The sequence below is a fragment of the Pelophylax lessonae genome, assembly GCF_965119305.1.
Source record: "Pelophylax lessonae genome assembly, chromosome: 5".
NCBI lineage: Eukaryota > Metazoa > Chordata > Amphibia > Anura > Ranidae > Pelophylax > Pelophylax lessonae.
Window position 1 is genome coordinate 200,744,680 of NC_138772.1, and position 13,489 is coordinate 200,758,168.

Here is a 13,489-nt window from a genome sequence, read left to right on the forward strand (position 1 = left end):
GCCAGTCTGGTGCCACCAGAACGCCTTCCATCGCCACCCTGCGAAGAAACCTTGGCAGGAGAAAGAGCGGAGGAAAGGCATAGATCAGGTGATACTGACTCCAAGGAGCCACCAGAGTGTCTGTGGAGTCGGCCAGAGGATCCAGAGACCTGGCCACAAACTTCTGAACTTTCCTGTTGAGGTGAGACACAAACAGATCCACGTCCAGGGCCCCCCACCAGACAGAGGAGATGAAACACCTCCAGATGCAGGGACCATTCCCCCTGATCCAACACCTGACGACTCAGGTAATCCATTTGCCAATTCTCCACACCCGGGATGTGGACTGCAGAAAGAGCCGGAACATTGTGTTCCACCCATACCAGAATCCCGGCCACCTTATTGGCCACTCCTGGTGTCCCCTTGATGATTGATGTAAGCCACGGCCTTGTCCGACTGGACCCAAACCAGAGAGCCGTGTAGCCGACTCGTCCAGTGAAGCAGGCAGAGCTTGATCGCTCTCAGTTCCAGAATATTGATCGACAAGGAAGACTCTCCCGACGCCCAAGTCCCCTGAGCACAGAGCTTCCCCAGCACTCCACCCCAGGCTCGTCCCCCTCCAGACAAGGGGGCACCGTCATGGCTAGGCCTAGGTCGGAACTATAACCTTCTCACACTCGTAGGCCAGACTGGGGGGACCATAAGGATCTAGAATATCCAGTGCAAAGCAACAGCCGGCCTTGTTGCTTGTAGATCACCAGGAAATTCTTCCCTGAACACCAGCTAGCAAGTGAGTAAAGAGAAATAAAAGAAAATATTCTGAAAAAAAAAAAAAAACTGAGATCGGAGTCCCAGCAGGAAACCTAGGTCTACTTCTCTAGGCAGAAAACAAACTGATGTGCTGGGTTGTGCAGTGGGGGAGGTTATGATTGGAGGGACAGCCCCCTGGGCGTGTGGATTCAAATTTTTCTGCCTAGACTTCTCCTGCTAGGAGGAGCATAAACCCACTCCGCTCATGGTGATGAGGCTGCATCTGTTGACGGACGAAAGAGAAAGCTCAATTTTGGTCTCATCCCTCCAAATGACTTTATGCCAGAAGGTTTGAGGCTTGTCTGTGTTTGGCATTTGCATAGAAATGGCTTTCTTCTGGCGACTTGACCATGCAGCCCATATTTAAGTGCCTCTTTTATTGTGCATCTTCAAACAGCCACACCACATGTTTTCAGAGTGCTGTATTTCACCTGAAGTTATTTGTGGGTTTTTCTTTGCATCCAGAACAAATTTTCCTGGCAGTTGTGGCTGAAATCTTAGTTGGTCTACCTGACCGTGGTTTGGTTTCAACAGAACCCCTCATTTTCCACTTCTTGATTAGAGTTTAAACACTGCTGATTGGCATTCTCAATTCCTTGGATATTTTTTTTATATCCCTTTCCTGTTTTATACAGTACAACTACCTATTCCCGTAGATCCTTTGACAATTCTGTATGTGAAGAAAGTCCCGCACTACGGATAAAAAAGAAAGAAAAGGCTGCAGCCTCCCTAAAATATAGCCAAGGACTATATCAAATATCTAGATTAAAAGAGGGGTGGGGAAATAGCGCTGCAAGAGGTAGGATATATAAATAATGGGTGAAGTGGTAAAAACTAGTGTGTAGGATAACTTATTGGGCGGATAGAGGTGAACTACACCCTAATAGGTAGATCACACTAGGGTAATTCTAGTACCTTAGTGTATCAATACAATAAATAATATCAAAGGTAAAAATAGTAAATATGTAAACCGATACAGTAATGTAGTAGATAACAGCGTAATTATGTCACTTCCTGATCTGGATCACTCGTGGAACGCACGGCGTTCCGGAGTTCTACGCATCTGGCTGATTTGTTTTACTGATCCCCCATATACCAATGCGGTTTATCTACTATTTAAATGTTAGTACCCAATTGTAAGACTAACACATTTTGCTACAGTATCACACTGTGTGTCCCCCCCCCTTGTTCATTTCTCATATAATACTGCTGGAGTCGAACTTGGGAACATACTGGTGGACGAGGAATATCATCCCCCCCCCCCCCTCCTGGTTCCGAGGTTTATGAACATAGAAGCACCACCCAGGACCCACAGGACTAGCCATCTCCACGCTGCTTTATACAGCATATATAACCCCTGCCTAATACCCCTGTGTGGGGTTGGGCACTCTGGTGAGTGCAATCGATATTACAATTACCCCGGGCACCCTCCTTTATATCACGAAGATTGTTGGTATTGCTGCATGAAGATTAAACATCCCCCATTTATGGACTTTATTTCCATGACTTATGCACTATTTATTGGATATATTTCACTGTGCATTCATTCATTCACCCACACTTTTAGTGGTTATTTAGTCATTTGATTATATGCACGTTATTTTTCCCTATATTATTCACTTTGCACTTTTTCCCCCCTTTGTATTGTATGATAATTATTGGTGCTGCACTATTGCACTAGTCACTTTTTTTATCCATTACTGGATATATATATATATATATTTGTTTGTCTCCATTTCCTTTGGCACATTATGTGACACACCATTCTTATGAGCTATTATTGTACTACACCTCCCTCAAGCCATTTTGGGCACCACCCAATTTCTGCACTTTATGTCACACAGTCACTTTACTGGGTTGATTTTCATATAGCCCAGGTCACGTCACTAAGCACTTTCTATATTTATGCTTATATCATTATTTCAGGTGATTAAAATTATTATATTTACGCATTGATTGGTGATTCTTTGGTGCACATATTTATATTTTTTACTATTGATCTGTTATCTACTACATTACTGTATTGGTTTACATATTTACCTTTGATATTTTTTATTGTATTGATACACTAAGGTACTAGAATTACCCTATTGTGATCTACCTGTTAGGGTGTAGTTCACTGCTATTCGCCCAATAAGTTATCCTACACACTAGTTTTTACCACTTCACCCATTATTTATATATCCTACCTCTGGCAGCGCCATTTCCCTACCCTGGTTTTAATCTATATCTTTGATATAGCCCTTGGCTATATTTTAGGGAGGCTTCATTTTTATCCGTAACGCTGGACTTTCTTCACATACATATTCGCATTCCCCTAGGGGCATGACAAATCCTGTAGCAATGGATATTTTTGGTTATATAGGAAATAGGAATATAAATGTAGCAGAAGTTTTTAATCAACAAAGGGTCACGAATAATCATGACATGGAGAGACAATTTAAACAACTTAAACATGAGCTGGAAAAGCAACTTAGGGTCTGGTGGGACACATTAGAAATGTACCTAAAAGAAAAAATTACACCCAGGACACTTAGATGGGATGTGACTCCGAATGATGGGATAGACGACATAACCCTGATTGATGACTGGTACACCTTCTTCAATAGACATGAAGCTGATCTTCCAACGTTGATCATTAGTAGGGGAAAATTCAAGTTAAGAAAAATTGAGAAACAAATTTTGACCCTAAAAAATTTGCTAGCACCTTTTTCAAACATAAGAGAATACAAAGAAAAAGAAAAAACTCTACAAACGTGTATTGCCAAATATGATTCCGAGGTACAGAATAAGAAACAAAAGAAATTTAGCCAGGATGTCGCCAACTATAGAAATCAAAAAGTTTATAAATGGCAAACTGGAGGACTTGATGCTATACTTTGATTAAAAAGTTATCCTTTAATTTTATTTAGCTGTGTATATTGTATATATATATACATACATACAGTATGCAACACATTTTCAGCGTCATCACACATCATGGAGAGAAGAATAATTTTAGGGGCAGTTTCAAAGTGATGAGCTGTAAAGGTTTTTAATTTACCCTCCATTTACAATTTTGGTTGTAGTGGACAGCTCACAAAAAAAGTATAAAAAATTACCGAACTAGCTGAATTAAAATTGACTCGAGCATTTTAGTTTCCTTTTGCGCATCAATGCACATAGGTTACTAGGACCATGGCAATAAGGTTTTTAAATAAACAAGGTAAGAAACAATACTTGCTGTATTACATCACAACATTGTTTATTATGTGACTTTGTACAATACAAACAAAAAAAAAAAAAAAAAATACAGAAATGCAGTATATGAATACAACTAAATGCAAAATTGTGATGTTCCTCTTCTTGTGAGGTAATGATTCCCATTTCTAGCAAAACATAAAATAGACTGCACAATAAGGAGGAAACAGAATGTTTGTTAATTTTATCTAGAAATGACCTATAAATGCACCATTCCTGCTGCATTATCACAAAACTTAGGGAAGTATGTAAAGATGCAGAAAAAAACAAAGAAAACAAAAAAAAAATAAAAATAAAGATTTTACTCATTGGTTCCTACAGCAAAGAAATAATATGTAGATTAATTTAGTAGGACCAATAGTTGGAAAATATCTAAGGTAAATGTCATTATAAAAGGAAGCAGTAATTAGACTCTCCTGGTTAAAGAATGTAATAAATGGAGCATATATTTTAGATATTGCCCAAACATAAGAGATTGGTCATGAAACAAGGGAGAGAAAATAAAAAAGCCATCTGTGCACTGTAAGCTTATAATTCCCATATGTACTTTAAACAATGGAAGTGTCAAAATAGGGAAAAATGAAAATTACAAGAAACTGTATGCATGGAAGTTTTTGTATTACATGTGCGCAAGTTAGCAGATGCAATAAAAGTATGGCATTTTATCTTCATTGTAAGCCAGAGTCCTTGTATTGTGGAATATTCCGCTACCAGCCCCCAGATATACAACCGTAAAATGCTTTTATTTTCTTGATTTTAAAATGGAGACATCAGTTAAAAAGAGAAAGAGGTGGGGGAAGGGAGCATTGCAGCGTCTAGTTCTCCAGGTATGCAAAAACCTTAACCGATTCAAGGCATCTTCATTGAGAATAATAAGAAAAAATAAAGGTCATGCCATTAAATCCAACATTAATGGATGCATCTGGTTTCAAAAGTGGCTGAATGGTTCCAACAAACACTGATGTCTGGGCTGGCAAGTTGGCAACTGGTAAAAGGTATAGGGGTGGAGAATTGTTTTAAAAGATCTTCCCTTTCTTCTTGTTTTTCTCCAAGGTCCTATAAAAAAGAAAAAAGAAAAATAAGAATATATTCCAAAGTATAACGAATGTAATACTCTAGGAGAACTTAAAACTTGGTTTATGTGGGAGTTTGAAAATTCCATCAATGATTATATCACAGGCTAATGTTGTACCTTCCCTTATTGGTTTTAGGTCTATCAGACAAGAGGCTGAGGTGGGGGTGAAAAATGGCCGGACTACACAAACATGCCGCCGGACATTGAAACCCATAGGCTATGGCAAAATGGCCACCGCACGTGGCTCCCAGGGACCCAGGAGGGATCCCTGGAGCCCTGACTGCATTCAGTAAGGAGGGGGGAAGGGACAAGACCCCTAGTAGCAGCCAGTGCTCCCCTCCAGCCACCAGCAGCGCACTGCCCCCCACCCTGGTACGGGGCAGTACACTAGCCCCTGTCACTATCCCAAACCACCACGCTACCCCAGATATTGGGGGGGGGGTTGGTTACCAGATGACCACAGGGACCACCAACAACCAGGGGGGGAGGGGTCTGAGGGGAAGCCACAGGTCTGACCGTCCCCGGGAGGGGCCCCGCATCCACCTCAAAACCCTCCACAGGGAGAGGGGAGGACAGCTATTTACTATTCCAGGAACAAGGCAGGCACCCCTCCAGACAGAATCTCCTTGCCATTGAAATAGGGGGCTGTCAACCAGGAGGAACACTGCAAATCAAGCCGAGGCCCGGTCGCATGCGACCTCACGAGGCGTTTAACTTACAGGCCAGCCCCCGTCCAGTGGGGCTATGTCGCAGCCAACCTAGCGCTCGCTGTGGTCTGCGCACGCTTGCTGGCCAGACTAGGGTGACCACTGGATCTAGATATTCAGCCAGTCGCCCAGTCCGGCAGTTGATTGTAGATCTCGCAGGCTAATACTTTTGCTTCATGCTGAATTCTGGTGTATTGAGGACACTATAAAGAGCCAGAGCACCTGTTTTTGGATTCCATGTGCAATTCATGGATCTGTTCCCCCGTTTTGAGCACAGCTCTTGTTCTCCATTTAGCATCAGAGCATTTGCACGAGTACAAGTACTCGTGCAATTGCTTAGTATCGGCACTGATACCAGTATCGATGCAACTGCAGAAATTACTCCATTTTCATAGGACACTAGCAAAATATAAGGCTTGCTGGCAGTGGGAGGGGTTATTCCAGGTTTGTCACTGGTTTTTCTTTTTTTGCCAGCCAACATCAATATTCCCATTGCATAGGTTTCTGGAATGGGCTTACGGATTGCGGGTGCTGCAGCAATAGCCAGCTGGAGACCGGAAACCTCACAGATCAATGTACATATTTGCCAGCATACCATGAATCTTCAAGTAATGTCCAACGGTCCTACTCAAAAGTGATCACATTTCAGCAAAAGAGTGCAACATTTTGGAGCCATGCAGGACCCCTCCCATCAGGCATGTTTTTTTTTTTTTTTGCTAAAGTCCAAAGATAGGAAGAGGTTTGCAAATAAAACACACCCTTATAAAATTGTGATCCTAAAAGGCATTTGAGAGATTGAGGGGGGGGGGGGGGGGGGTTAAAATTAAAGTTTTGCTTCAAAATTACACAGAAAACTTGTATTCGGGTGAAGCTATTTACCTGCTGGAAAATGATATAGTTTGTTGCTATGGAAACAATTGTGATTCTTATGTGATTCTTATGCTAATCCCTTTTATAGCTACATTGCTATGACAACATTCAACATGTGCTGTCAGATATTACAGCAGAATCTCTTGAAAATGTTATAATAGTAATATTTGATACCTTGGAAAGGATTGACTCTGTTAAATGACAGCATATTAAAATTTGTTAATTTTTATTTTATCCTAACTATTAACACGGATTAAAAGATAAAAGGCTGCAGTTATCTAGACCCGAAAAACGTATGAATAATAAAAAAAAAAAAAAATTACACACACACATTATATATATATATATATATATATATATATACACATATACATACACACAGTTCAATGGTAGGTAATGGGCATCTCTAACCTTGAAGAGTTCTGCTGTTCCAGTATACGTTGCTGAGTCTCCCAGTTGACCTTCTCGTCCTCAAACTGGCGTCTCTTTTCTTCCAATTCTTTATGCTGAGCCTCAAGGTTCTTTTTCATCTGCTCATGACGTCGTTGAAGCTTAAGGGACATGGGAACACATTAAATATCTAAGCAATATAGGTGTAAACACACACAAGAAAGTGTGAAAACAAAAAGCAAAAATGGGATTTAATTGAACGGTAGGGTAGGTAACAGTGCTGTTTGTACAGTTCTAAATACAAGAAATATGAGCCACATGCAAGTACCAATCTGAAAACTTACCAGAAATCTAGAAGCGCAAAATGATGATTAAAATAAGAACTGGTTAAGTGATTAAAGATTTTCTGCTGCCATCACTACAATGTATGATATCTGCAGACGTATGCCACTAGCTTACGTAATGAATTAAAACGAGTAGGGGAGGATCATTCGCTAGACGCCAACAAGCATCAGCAGTTAAAGAACAGTTTTGAAGCCTTTTATCATTACCATTAATAAAACTGCAAGCTGTGGCCTTCATAAATACACATTTGATTAGATGCTGCCTAAGCAAAGCTTTTTAGTATTGTTCATGGATTTCTAAACTTTCTTATTTTAGTAATATTATGAGAAATATACTTACTTCTGCTTCAGAGTCTTTGAGCTTCTGAACTTTTTCTTTGACTTTCATCTCAAATACCTGTTCCATTTCCATCTCCATTTTCTTCATTTTGGCCACATGTTCCCTTCTTTCTTCTTCCATCTGAGCCAATGGGCTCCTATAACACATGACAGCATGGGTAACTGAATGGCACCATGAAAATACATTTAATAAATAAAGTGAGTAAAATGATAACAGATGGGATGATGAGGTATTGATGCTACCCAATCAAGTAATAACCACCATGATGCAAAGTAGCCTTCCAGTTAAAGAAGACAATATCCAGTCAATACAAAAGGATATAAACACAGAATAAATTGCATGGATTAGATCACCTATATAGCATTGCCTCTGCTTAAGTACATTCTGAGTAATGGGGTTAGGCTCCTGACACACAAGCACTGATGATCCACCTCTATATTCCTGATTTGTTAATGTTAAGGGACTGGACAGAGCTAATCATATCATATCTCCTAATTTGTCCATGTTACTGTATCAGTAAATCCATCTATCTGCCAGGTGGACAGGAGACAACCATTCTAGAAAAACAGAGAGAAGTAACAGATATAAAACCGTAGGAGGCCGAAAGCAGCTGGAAGGTAACTTAGGTCTACAATAGGTTTTTCAAGAGTCTTTAACCTGGTTACAGCGTTATTATTTTGATCCTGAAATCTCATGACAATTCTCATCCAAATCGTTTTGCAACAAACGATGAATACAGGCTAGGTTTCAGATACCCAAAAAAAAAGTTACATACAAGAACATCCGCGCTAAATCTTAAAAAAAAAACAAAAAAACATATGCACAATGCTCAAAGTGGCCAGCAATAATCTCTTGATGGCAGATAAATAGTAAAAAGTGCAAAAAGCAGTGCTGAGTGAAAATGCAATCTGATGATCAATATCCATACATAGAGAATCCAGTCACCGATATTCATACACCCAAAACAGTGCTCTAAAGGAGGCTGCTTACCAGACCTCCATAGGCATGGAGCATGTAGAAAAATCAAGGGGGAAGGGAGAATCAGCTGTGTAGAGACTCTGAAGAAATCCGATTGGCTGAAACATGCAAGTCAGGGCGTGATGCTGGTACGCTTTAGAGCGACGACCACCGATTCTTATTCTTCCATGCTTGATATCTACTTCTGTTTGCGAGTACCATTCTCAAACTTTTTTCAAATTATACCAATGGGGCTTCACTATTATTGCTCCTTTTGTCTTTTGATGATGGCTCCTTGATCCATGGGAGCCTAGGCTATTTGATCTCACTTCCATACCGAGTCCCTGAAGCGATGTCAGGAGTGATTGAGGAGTTTGTCTCTACACAGCCTAATCTTTTTTTTTTTTTTTTTTTTTTTTTTACTTTTTACTATTTGTTTATCTGCCATCAAAAAATAAAAAAAAAGTCCCTTAAAAGAAAAAATTCACCTAAAAAAAAAAATATATATATATATATATGTATTTATTATTTTTTTTATTTACACAAGAGTCAAGAAAGCATCACACAGGATCCTGCAGACTCTCAGTACACTGTCTGCCCATACCTCTGATACTGGCAGGCAGTTACGAAATTGCAAGAAGAATCAAAAAAACTATGAGAAAATTCCCCAGTGCCCTCCAGAGGCGGCAAGAGTTGGGACATGTTACATGTTCCATCCTAAATATGGGTGGAACATGTAACATGTTCCAATGGTGAACTTATCCTTTAGCATTAATGTCCGTTGATTAACACTGAAGGTACAAAATGAGGTTTTATCCGGATATACATTATATTTTTTTCACACGCACGCACGCACGCACGCGCGCACACACACACACACACACACACACACACACACACACAGTATTGTGCAAAAGCCTTAGGCTCTCGATAGTTGACTGAATTTTTTTTTTTGGTCTTTTTATATTCTCTGTCTCACAAGTACAGGTTAGGAGCTTTCCTACTGCAAAAAGTGAATGTCTTTAAAGAATTCTCAAAATTTCCACAAAGCGGTAATCCTAAATTCTACAGTCTCCCTCAACAAGAATCATTTTGCAGCAGACAGTCGTTTCTCAGATGTGCCATCCAAGCTCTTTTGCAGAAGAAAATATGGGCAACGCTTATGACTCGTAACACAGTAGCCACAGAAACTAAGTGCAGCAAACAAGAAATACGTCAAGGTTACTTCCCTTTAAAATTAAAGGATGACTTAAACCACTATAGGTTTAGAATGACAGAAATCACTGAAGCCCTGGTACACCTATCTGCAAATCCAGAGAAGACTTCACAGAAGTGGTCGTTGTGGAAGAGCTGCGATCAAAAAGCCTTTACCCACAAGTAGAAAGAAGCCAAATGACTAACCTAAACATGAAACACAAAAGCATTTAAGTGCACAAAAATGGCAGAAGGCGCTCTGCATTGATAAGATTAAAGATATAGATAAGTAAAAATTTGAAATATTTGTTTCAGAAGACAGTTTGCCTTGGAGAAAGGCACTTGGACAAATGTCTGCAAGCAACAATCAAGCATGGTGCTGCTTCTCTGATGGTTTAGGACTGCATTTCAGCAAATGTATTTGCCAATTTAGTTAAAACTGGTACCACATACCTCTGTCAGCAGGAAAGGCAGATTCTTATCCATCATGTACAGTGAGAGGAAAAAAGTATTTGATCCCCTGCTTATTTTGTATGTTTACCCACTGACAAGAAATGATCAGTCTATAACAGGGGTCTTCAAACTACGGCCCTCCAGCTGTTACAGAACTACACATCCCATGAGGCATTGTAAAACTCTGACAATCACAGACATGACTAGGCATGATGGGAATTGTAGTTTCTGAACAACTGGAGGGCTGTAGTTTGAAGACCCCTGGTCTATAATTTTAATGGTAGGTTTATTTTACCAGTGAGAGAGACAGAACAAAACAAATATACAGAAAAACTTATTTCAAAAAAGTTATAGGTTGATTAGCATTTTAATTAGGGGACCGATATGTTTTTTTCAGGGCCGATACTGATATTTTGGTCACAACGTATCAGCCGATATTTTGTACATTTAGAGCCCATTCACATTAGCGCGACTTGTCAGGCGACTTGTCAGCCTGACAAGTCGCGGTATGTCGCGGTCCATTGAGTAGTACGGGACCCGTTCTAATAGGAGCAACACAAGTCGCTCCGACTTAGAAAAAGGGTCCTGTACTACTTTGGGGGGACCTCGGAGCGACTTGCATAGACTTCCATTATGTGAAGTCTCTGCAAGTCGCGCTGAAGTCGCGGTGCACGCGACTTCACAGGTCGCCCCCCGAAGTCGTGTCGCCTCAATGTGAATGGGCGCTTAAAAGTTTAGAAGAATAAAAACAATTTTTGACACAAATCTGGTACTGAACATATTAATTTTTGTTTATTGCTTAATGGCTGGCTTGCTGGAACCCTGTGGTGGGTGGGTGGCTGGCTGGCACCCTGTGGTGGGTGGGTGGCTGGCACAGGGCCTGTGGGTGGTTGGCTGGTACAAGGGCCTGTGGGTGGCTTGCTGGCACAGTGCCTGTGGCTGGCTGGTACAGGGCCGGTGGATGTGGGTGGCTGGCTGGCACCGGGCTGCTGTGGGTGGGTGTATGGCTGTGATACACCCCCGTGAGAGACTAGTCCCGACTCCCAACGAGGCTGTCCAAGGCAAGGGAGGCGGCCTAAGAAGCCAGAATGACGTCACAAAAATATCAGCCAGTTCCGGGGCCGATATCGCTATATCAGGGAAAGTGCATATCGGCCCCCGATATATTGGCCTTGCCGATAATCGGTCTATCCCTAATTTTAATGAGTGAAGTATTTAATCCCCTCACAAAACATTACTTCGTACTTGGTGCAAAAACCCTTGTTGGCAATCACAGAGGTCAGACGTTTTTTGTAATCGGCCACCAGGTTGCACCCATCAAGAGGGATTTTGTTCCACTCTTTGCAGATCCTCTCCAAGTCATTAAGGTTTTGAGGCTAACGTTTGGCAACTCAAACCTTCAGCTCCCTCCACATGTTTTCTATGGGATTAAGGTCTGGAGACTGGCTAGGCCACTCCAGGACTTTATTGTGCTTCTTCTTGAGCCACTCCTTTGTTGCCTTGGCGGTGTTTTTTGGGACATTGTCATGCTGGAATACCCATCCATGACACCTTTTTTTAATGCCCTGGCTGAGGGAAGGAGGTTCTCACCCAAGATTTGACGGTACATGGCCCCGGGGCGTCCATCGTCCCTTTAAAGCGTTGAAGTGTTTCTGTCCCCTTAGTAGAACCCCCCCCGCCCCCCAAGCATAATGTTTCCACCTCCATGTTTGATGGTGGGGATGGTTTTCTTGACAGAGCCGGTACAGGGGGGGGCAGAAGGGGGTGGGTGCCCTGGGCGGCAACATTTATTGGAGATATGGGGGCGCCAAAAGTGGCTGAACAACTTCTTTCGCACACTGACTGTGTGTGTAAAGCTCTGTGTGCCACTGCCTGCAATGTGTCGAGTGCGTTCCTGCACTCGACACAGCCTGAAGCCTTCCCTTCTGTTCTTCTCTCAGCGGAGCGGAGGAGAAAACTCCACCCCCCCCCGACAGGAGCTCTGTAGTCCCGGCCGTGATGTCATTCACTGTCTGAGAAGCCAGCCTGGATGGGAGGAGCATACCAACCTCGAGGAGCCGAAGAGAGCTAAAGTCACAGCACAGCCTGGCTGGTACACACACTGTCTCTCTGTCTGCAGCAGCGTGAAGCTTGCCTGGTGAGGAGATAACTACAAGTTAACTAACTATATTCAGATTGGGGGGGGGGGGGGGGGTTCGGGGGTCTGTCTGGTGAGGAGATAACTACAAGTTGTTAACTAACTATATTCAGATGGGGGAGGGGGGTCTGTCTGGTGAGAAGATAACAAATTGGTAAATAACTATATTCAGATTGGGGGGGGGGGTCTGTCTGGTGAGGAGATAACACATTGGTAAATAACTATATTCAGATGGGGGGGGGGGGGGGGGGACTGTCTGGTGAGGTGATAAATACAAATTGGTATGACAGAAAAAACAACACTTTAAGAGCCGGTTCACACTTCTGCGGCTTGCGAGATCGCATGTAATTCGTAGCGCACTGCTCCATTAATGCGATCTCATGTGCGGATGCGAATTCAGCCATACACTTTGTATGGCTGAATTCGCACTGTATCCGCACCAAACACGCACAGGACCCTTTTTTCAGCCGCATCAGGATAGGATCGCACAGTGGTTCATTGCGATATGCGATCAAACTGGGGGTGTCGTTAACATTTAATTGACACCCCTTGCATATCGCATATGGCAGTGTGAACTGCCAGAGGTGCGGATGCGATGTGGGATCACGCTGCATATTCGCAGCCTTCCCGCATCGCACAAATGTGAACCGGCACTAAGTGCCTAATATAAAAATACATATAATTAAAATGTGTGAGTGAACTATGTTTCTATTGCATTAAACCAAATTGAATTTGTATTGTTTTAAAGTTATATTACACCCGGGACGGGGGGGCGCAGTTTGCCATCTTCGCCCTGGGCACCAAATGACCTTGTCCAAGCCCTGGTTCTTGAGGTCATAAGCAGCATTCCTCCTCCTCCATACAAGGCAAGTGGAGTTGATGCCAAAGAGTTTGATATTGGTCTCATCTGACCACAACACTTTCACTCAGTACTCATCTGAATCATTCAGATGTTCATTAGCAATCAGATAGGCCTGTACATGTGCTTTATTG

The 13,489-nt window shown here is 42.0% G+C and overlaps 1 protein-coding gene across 2 annotated transcripts in view; it reads right to left on the minus strand.

The window, feature by feature from the left end:
* Positions 1–4,443: 4,443 nt before the first annotated feature.
* Positions 4,444–13,489, minus strand: part of SEPTIN7 (septin 7) — a 158,568-nt gene continuing 149,522 nt past the window's right edge. For both annotated transcript variants that reach the window (XM_082258647.1, XM_082258646.1), the window contains 3 exons: positions 7,756–7,891; positions 7,093–7,232; positions 4,444–5,085 (listed from right to left, as the gene is read on the minus strand). In XM_082258647.1, coding sequence (XP_082114773.1) covers positions 5,046–5,085; positions 7,093–7,232; positions 7,756–7,891 — 316 coding nt within the window. In that variant the 3' untranslated portion in view covers positions 4,444–5,045. The remainder of the gene's footprint in view (positions 5,086–7,092; positions 7,233–7,755; positions 7,892–13,489) is intronic.